This window comes from Micromys minutus (genome assembly GCF_963924665.1).
Source record: "Micromys minutus genome assembly, chromosome: 2".
Lineage (NCBI taxonomy): Eukaryota > Metazoa > Chordata > Mammalia > Rodentia > Muridae > Micromys > Micromys minutus.
Window position 1 is genome coordinate 84,432,723 of NC_137971.1, and position 8,938 is coordinate 84,441,660.

Genomic DNA, 8,938 nt, shown 5'->3' on the forward strand with positions numbered 1-8,938 from the left:
TTCAAATCCCAGCAACCATATGGTAGCTTATAACCATCTGTAAATCTGATACCTTCTCTTCTGGTGTGTCTGAAGACAGCTACAGTGTACTTATATATAATAATTAAATCTTAAAAAAAAAAAAAACAACTAAAAACAAAAACATCAGTGCCAGATGTAATGACACACAGAGGCAGGAGAAACCCTGTGAGTTCAAAGGCATCTGGTATATATATATCTCCCAGGTCAGCCAGGACAACATAGGGAGACCGTGTCTTGAAAAGAAAAGCCTACCAAAACATTAATAAATATGTTCCTACTGTTCATACTTGATGACACTCAAGGTGTCTATTCTAACTTTCTCCTCCACAGCTGAGCACTCATATATGCTAGAGACCCAAACCCTTATAAGGAAACAGAAACAACTACTAGGCAATAGTTAAATCTGGAGGTACTAAAAGCAAGCAATCTCAACATCAAATCAATATTCCACAATTACAAGTCACAAGGCAGAATAAAATAGTGATGTTCTTCTCAATGAACACCGCTCTCCTCTTTTACTCCTTTTGGGGTACAATTTAGGAGTACTAGAATGCTGGAACATGTCAAAATTAACAAGCAAGAAGTAGTTGAAGAACTGAGGCATGCAGACTCCAGAATAGAAAGGGTGAGCTCTGCTGCCCCTCTATCTTCAGCCATGAGAAAAGCTCTCCAACAGAAATGTTGACCATTGACAACTAGAGAGCTAGATTTATCTCAATGCAAAAACTTAAAATAACAGAGCTCTCCTAAAAAGAAAAAGTTGTTATCAGGATAAGTCAAGGATGGGGAAACAGCTTGCTAATTATGCTGTGGAAAATCTCCAAGCAGAGGATAGCCAGTTGGAATTCAAAGCCTTCTTCCACCCTTACAACTACACAATGAATATTTACTAATCTATGCTCCAACAAAAACACTCCCCTAGACTTGTAATATATATACACATATATAGAAAAGCAAAAGTGAGAAACACCACCTCTGCTGTCAAGGAATTCCCAATGAACATCATAAAATGTGTACCTTAGTCAGGAATCACAACACAAGTTCCAAAATGCTGTTTATGAACTGCTAAGTGATCTCTACTCTTATGCTAAAGCCTTCTAAGGAGAAATTCCTTACATTAAAATGCTCAAGACTCTAAAATAAAGGTTTACGGACTGTGTATGGAAATTTGAACAGGTGAAGTAAGTAGGAAAGATGGACAGCCCAATAAAGCAAGCTGGAGAGAAACCTGTCTGTCTGCATTAAAGACTTGTTCCATGGGAAGAGGGATAAGCTAGGAAAGGCAGGCAGGCTCTGGCCAGAAGCAAGTGTACTGTGCTTTGAATACAAGGCTGCACACAGCCTACACAGCAGACACTCAACACTGCTGCCACCACTGCTGCCACTGCAAACTGTCCTAACAATGAAATTCCCATGTCAACCATGCTCATGCATCACAGAAAGCTATTCTTTTAATTTTTTTTTTAATCCAGCAATTTAAAAATCATTCCTAACTCAAAAGAAAAGCGGGCTGAGAGCTGGGCTAGTCTGTTGGTCTGTACACTAAAACGCCATCTCCAGTTCTCAAGGGGCATTTGTCCTGGAGTTTCAGGATTAAAATAATCTTAACTTACCTAACAAGTGTATGAATTCACACACAGAATCAAAAGCAACATCCGTACAGGTCAGAACGTCTCTGAGCAAGTTCTCTAGGGTTGCTAATATAGCCCACTGAAATGGACACAGGAAAGCTTTAATTCTGCACTTAGGTTCTCTTACTAAATACAAGTACCTGAAGAAATAGAAACTATTCTTAGAGCTCCAAGGAAACATGGACTGAACTTGAGAGGATGAAAAAGGCCTGAAGGAGGGAGGACCCAAGCTCTCGTCCCCCACCTGTGTGTGAGTCTTTATTTGAACAAGTCACTTTCAACCTGAGAGCTGCACTTCACACCCCTGTAAGAAGTGAAGTGGTTTAAATTATAGCTGATCACCATGATTTTCCCTCAAATTTGGCACTGTATGATTCAAATACTATTTGATAACAAAGAAAATAAAACTCATTACTAAAAACACAAACAAGAGAAAGGCTCTGGTATATGAATGGGTCTTGTTTTGAAGTATCTAATGCTACAAACTAAAGGAAGAGAAGGGGAGAAAGCCCATGCATTTGGTTTAAGAGATCACTGGCTACCTTTTGGAACACAGTCCTGGTAATTCAGAAGCAAATCTGGAAGTAGAAACAACCTCGTGAATAAAGAATGAGCAGGGCTGTCCAATTACAAACAAACCCACACCTAGCTAGCTAAAAGTTTGCATCTTATGAGCAGCACTGTGCATGTCCCAGGAAGCAGGAACTGTGGAGAAAATACTGGAAGCCAAGGAACAGGAAATAAAGCATAAAATCCAGAAGGAAACAAGCTAGGCTCATCTGATAAGGACAATCTCCTCAGATAAGGCAGAGTTCATTCGTCTAGGAGGTAAAACTAGCACTGCAGCAGCAGTGTTTAAGACAACAGGTAAGTTGTGCAAAGCAGGCGATGTGCACATCTCTATCAGGATTTCTACAAACCGAATTATTAATATAATCATATGCAGGGCTCTACTTATTCTTCTATTTTCTAACTGTTGGAAATTAAGGGTTAATTTTGTCTCTTAGAATGGAAACCAGCACCAAAAGAAATGAAGGTCAGCTTTCTCTTAAAACCTATTACTTCCTTCCTTGTTATTAGTACAAAGTACAAACTCCCTGACTGGACTCAAGTTCCCCTACTTCCCATCCCTTAGTTGTTGAAACTGCTCAAGGCTAGATCTTTAATTCATGCTTATCTGCTGTACTGACGCCTAACAGATAAATACTGACACACAATTGAGCCATAAGAAACAAAAAGACAACCCAATGAGTTTGATAGCACACACTTTTAATCCCAGCATTAGGGAGACAGAGGCAGGCAAATCTCTTAAGAATGTCCAGCTTACCTACAAGTGAGTTCCAAGCCAGCCAAGTGTGGACTTCAAAGGCCACATAGTAAGTTCTTACCTCAAAACAGCAAAACAAAACCCTAGAAATAACTTACTGTCCATCTAACAAAAGATGGGAAATTTTAACTATGCAGGTACAAAATAATGAAGTCATTTTGCATTGTGCTAGGGGTTGTCTGTGTAGCAATGAGTAGCTAGCTACAATATATATCTCCCTAAACATTTAGGAATCTCAAGTGATCGTTCGTGAATATCAAGATCTTACCGTGCTAATTTCAACGTAACACTTGACATCTATTTAAGGTATATGAAACATAAAAGTCCAAAGCATTAAGCCTAAAGATCAGCAGTTAAAAATACATGTTTGAATATGCTGAAGATATTTATAAAGTCAACAGACTAGACTATTAATATGTCGAAATCCACTGGCCAGTGCAGGATTCTACCTTTAATCTTCTACTACCGACTGTTCAAGGGAAGCCAAGAAGTCCGGGAGTCTTATGTCACTCGCTTTTAAGAATTTAAGTCACCAAAGTTGGCAACACCAGCAAAAGGCCAAAATTCCAAACAAAACAACGTTTAGTCTCTCCATATGGTAAAATTAACTCGGCTATCTCCTACCTTCCCGTTTCAAGCCCCACTTGACTACTTTTTCAGCGATCCAGTGTAGGCCCCATTTAGGCTAGCCAATAGTACTACGAAGTAACAGGAGTTGGGGGGCGGGGGGGCCGACAACTCCAACTCTTTTAACAGTTACGTCTGCCCTCCCACAGATCTCAACTTGGGTGTAGATTTCACAAGCCCTGTAAGCTATACACTGTCAAACCCCAGAAGCAGCACCGTCACCCCGTCCTGCCCACGGGCAACTGTTCCAGAATGTTTTCTTTGAAATGATCTCTTAACTCTCTCGGCTAGTCGTGTGTGAAGTCTGGACTTCAAAGGCCACTTTCTCCCCGCGTTACTCCCCCCACCCCCCGGGAGTAGGACCCGGCTCTCCTCCTGTCCAGTCTTTGATGCGTTTGTTCCCCGCAGACGGGGGTCTACTAGGCTACGTGGCCCCGGGAGCCAGCGGTCTCCAACTGCCCGCCGCGCCCACCGTCCACCCGGCCGCACGCCCGCTCGGCCCTAGCCTGCCTCCGCCCCGGGCCTGCACACTCCGAGCGGACCGTAGGCTTCGGGCCTAGTCTGGCCCGCCGGCCGCTCACCTCCTTCGGGACCAGTTGGTTCTCCTCGCCGGGCACCATCGCTCAGACTCCGACCGCTCGTCTCCGCCCTGCCTGCGGGGGACCGGTAGAGGTGGCGGCGGCTCTGCGTCTCAGGAGAGAATGGCAGTGGTAGTCATCCTCCCGGCCGCCTGCGCTCCAGCAACTGCGGAGGCCTCCGCTCAGGCCTTAGACACCAGCGCGCAGACACCGACCCAGGGCGCCGCCGCTGCCACTGCCGCTGCCGCCGCCGCCGCCGCCGCCGCCGCCCCTCCCCCGGCCCGCGGCAATCAATGGAAAAATGGCGGCTGCCGCTCTCGCGAGAATTCAGTGCAGGGGGCGCGCGGCCCGACGCCTGGCGCCTGAGGTACGCGGGCGGCCGTCGCGAGCTCGGGACCTTCTCACCTCTTGCTCGGCCCCCGGCTACGCTGGTTGAGGGCCGGTGTAGGCGTTTTTCCCTCCCGGGAAGCCGGCCCGCCCATCCACCGGCTCCCTCTGTCGGCCGACGGAGGGACCAGGCCCCTGCGTCACGGACGGGCCCCAGTTCAAAGCCCCGCTTTCAACCCTCCAGTCCCACTCGTCCCTCCTTCCAAGCGCGGCCACTGCAGCCCCTCTTCAGGTACCTTTGGCCTCTAACCGGTAAACGACGCAGCTTGTGGGGAGATCACCGTTTCTGGCATTCGCCCTCGAGGCTCCAGTCCTCGTCGGTCCTGTGTTCGTGGCCGCCAGTCACTCAGGTCCCATAGCCCCACTCTCCTTAGGAACCTCGGTGCCCATTAGCTAGCCCCTGAAGCCCCTTAAAGAGGAGTCATTACACTGAGAGGTGCTCCCCTGCACCTTTCTAGGGTCAAGTCTGAGGTAGCCTCTGAGAGCAGGGCTGAAATGTTCTTCAGCCTGTTTTTTTTTTTTTTTTTTTTTTTTTTTAATGTTTTAAGAGACCCCTCCACCCCCACCCCACACGGTAAATACCAAGTGTTATACCAAATACATTTCCTATTAGTCATTTTCCCTAATGGCACTCCTTCCATTATGAAGACCCAGCGAGACGTCCTTCATGGAGACTTTTGGCAAACTAGTCTTTTTACAGCCTGCTGAGCTAATTCCACCGTGCCATGTACCCAACATCCACAGTGCCAACTCCTATACCTGTGCAAATGGCTCTCCAAACTTGTTTCTATTGTACGCTCCACACTCAGGAAAAGCTCTCCATACAGTTATGTAAGATTTATTAGAATTCCGCTATTTGCGGCACTGCAAAACATCTATAAAATCTGAAAATTATGGCAAAGACAGATATTTAAAATAAATGAGTTTTTAAGCAGTGATGGTGTAAAAAAAATCCATTAATCCTACTGAAAATATTTAGTGAACTCACTGTGATTGACTAGGTTTCATTAGTTTTCAAAAGCTAATTCTTTGTGAAACACTTATTAAAATAGCTGATTCAGTGTTCAGGTTATTTCTGTACTTGGCTTTAAAAGCTGTCACAAGCTGAAAAAGGTAACCCACAAAGATTTTGATCCTAATGCAAGAGTGCATTTTCAACTACTCTTACTAATACAATGCTCGTTTTTTATCTGTTTCAACCTCCAAACATACAAAGGATTTTGTTGAAATTCAGCTACTAACTTTCCCTCTTTCCAGATGTCAACTATTGTTTTGGTAGGTGGGTTGCAGTCAGAGCTCACTGGTGGAGGACTTTCTAAGCATTCTGAATTCAATCCTTAGTACCTTCTCCCAGAACAGTCAAGTACCTTTTCCCCAAAACAAACAAAATAAAACAAAAATCCAGACAAACAGTTCTTTAAATACACTACTCACATTTTTGAAAAGGCCAAAAAATTCTGCCTTCATGTTTAAGTATACATAATGATGAATTTGTGAAGAGTGTTTACATTTTTGAAAATACTTTTTATGTTATGTATATCAGAGGGCACAGGAACCACAGTCATGCAGCTCACAGATGTACCAGATCCTCGGGGCCTGGCGTAATGGGCAGTTGTGAGTCACTTGGGTCCTCTGCAAGAGCCATCTCTTCAGCCCTAATGTTTAAATGATTGAAACTTCATTCATCATATAACTTTTAAGAAATACTGCACCTGGGCCGGAGAGATGTTTCAGCCATTAGAGACTAGGCTCACAACCAAAAATATAAGAAATACTGCATCGAGATTCTCTTGACTATTGAAATGTTGATGCTGCTATAAATTTGTTCTAAAGGTGACTAACTCAGTTCGCTTTCCCATGGTCCCCCTGGTTAGTACATGCATAATTTTGGACCAAATCACAAAGTGGGACTATTACCAAATCTGTTTCAAGCATGCCTCTCCCATTACTTCAGTGAGCTGGTCCTGTAGAAGCCTTGTTAGAAGTTAGGTGCCATTTTAGTTACCCTTTCTTTTCTCCTTCATGCTTACACTGTTATCTCCAACTCATGACCTCTTTCTTGAAGTCCTTTCTGGATTCTTTCATCTTGGTAAAAGTTGAATTAACAAAATAATGATGTAACAAGTATCTTAGGGTTATTATTGCCAAGATGACCGAAAGCAACTTGGCAGAACAGGGTTTTATTTAGCTTATACTTATACATCCACATCATAGTCCTTCACTGAAAAAAAGTCTGGTCAAGAATTCAAACGGCAGGAACCCTGAGGTAAGAGCTGATGCAGAACCCATGGAGAATGCTGCCTATTAGCTTACACTCAAGACAGAACCAAGACTGACAGTTCAGGAATAACACAATGCGCAATAGGCTGGGCCTTCCCGCATCAATCACCAATTAAGAAAATACCTTATATATAGTCTAATCTTCTAGAGGCTTTTTCATAATTAAGGTTCCCTCATTTCAGATGATGCTAGCTTGTGTCAAATTAACATAAAGCAATTGACTTAGCTCATATAACATGAAATAAACTCAAATATACCAAGAAGCAAAGAAGACATTGCAGACACATACTTTCACTTAAGAATAGTAAGATGCTAATGTTAATCTACAAACTAAATACTGGTAGGATTTGATTTTTTTTCATGTTTTATTTATTTACTTAATTTATTGAGATGGGTATCTCAAGAAGAACAGTGCAGTATAGAAATACAGCAGAGGTCGTGGAGAGCAGTGCGGTAGAGTTGAGAGGGAGAGTGGAGCAGAGCAGGGAGAGGAGGCAGTGTTACCAGAGGGTTTTACAGAGAGAGACTGAAGAGAGAACAAGCTAGACACAGGTAAAGACAGAACAAGCAAGAGAATGAGGAGCCAGAAGATTAGAAAAGACTGCTAGTCAGTTTGAGGCTGAGCAGAGCATCTCAGAGGCTGAGAGAAAAGACAAATTGAATCAGTCAGCATGGAGAGGAGTTTTGAACCCAAACAGCTGACCAGCTGGCCAGAGTTCAGAAGGAACAAGAAAGTGAGCATATTCAGCAGCAAGTCTCAGAGGCTGAAAATATTCTAGGCCTAGATAAGGTGCGGAGACTAGAAGCTTCTAGGACTAGGCCTAGGTTAGAGACAGGCAGTGAGCCTCCCAAACAACAATTACAATAGAATAAAAGTTACTTTTACATGAAAGTGTTTGGAAGAAAAATCTAACATGAGTAGAGAAGAAGAAAGCCCACCAACACTGCAGAAAGCAGAGGACATGTGACAGAAATGTTGCAGAGGAAAAAGTTGCCTGGGTTGGCTCCAGAGGAAGCATCAGTTCATAGAGTTCATCTGAATGCTCAGAGACTCAGGAGACCCAGAGACAGCTGGAGTCTTAAACCCAGAGCAAGGACTGACTTGGGAGCCTCAGAGATGGCAAATCTTCAAATCACAGCCACCCCAAATGACAATTTTAATTTTATACACAGATTTTCCTGCATTAGAAAATGGGAAACTCCATTTCAGATTCCTTAAGAACAAGGAAAGGACCTGGGATAGAAATGTCACTTGAAAAGGTCATCATAGTATTACTTGTTGCAATTTTAATTAATCCCCCTTTCAATTGCAATTTTTATTTTTTTTCTCTCAAAAAAAGTTAAAAAATAGCTTTCCTACAAGAGAAAATATTGTGGTGAAAAGGTTTAAGAGACAAAAGATGGAAGAAGCAAGAAAACAAGAAATGAGAACCTGTGGTACCTAAAAAAATGAGGATCAAGATAGCCAATTGACAATGGGTAAGAAGGCTGGCTCTCTGGCAAGGAGCTGGGCATGGAATGCAGGTGCCTAGATGTCTAGTTTATGTGTGGATTCATAAAGATGTAATTGTACTTTGATAAACAGAAAGAGGGAATGAGATTAGCTGAAAGAAACTGATTTGTAGGGAAAAAAACCCTGCTGAAGTAGATCAACCCGTATATTTTAAAGATGTTTCAACATCAGAATGGAAGTCAGGGAATGTGTTACATTAGGGAAGAGGTTTTTTTCTATATTTCTATAGGTGATGAAAGACTATGGGTTGCATCAAATTTGATAAAGTTACAATCCAAGTAAGGGAAGCTTCCACAGGAAAGGTGGGATTCAAAGAAGGAAGAGATTCGGAAAGACAGGAATGCAGATGATGAAGAAAGCAGAGGCCCTCTGAATGGAGATCACTCTTAGGACTGGCAGATTGGAAGCCTTACTGCTGAATGGACATTGCTGAAGGACAGATGGTCAGGACTGCAGTTAAGGGATCCTCACATTAAGGACATTCAGACTGTTGGGACTGATAATTGTTTCTATTGTAAAAGTTAAACTCTGTATAACTTTTAGCTTAGACAAAAGGGGGGAAATGTTACAGGAT

The 8,938-nt window shown here is 43.1% G+C and overlaps 1 protein-coding gene across 4 annotated transcripts in view; it reads right to left on the reverse strand.

The window, feature by feature from the left end:
- USP47 (ubiquitin specific peptidase 47) overlaps positions 1–4,408 on the reverse strand; it is an 83,231-nt gene extending 78,823 nt beyond the window's left edge. For 2 of the 4 annotated variants that reach the window (XM_080913201.1, XM_080913199.1), the window contains exon 1: positions 4,188–4,408. In XM_080913201.1, the coding sequence (XP_080769327.1) occupies positions 4,188–4,226 (39 nt within the window). In that variant the 5' untranslated portion in view covers positions 4,227–4,408. The remainder of the gene's footprint in view (positions 1–4,187) is intronic. The other 2 variants (XM_080913202.1, XM_080913200.1) reach the window with 1 other exon arrangement.
- Positions 4,409–8,938: the final 4,530 nt, after the last annotated feature.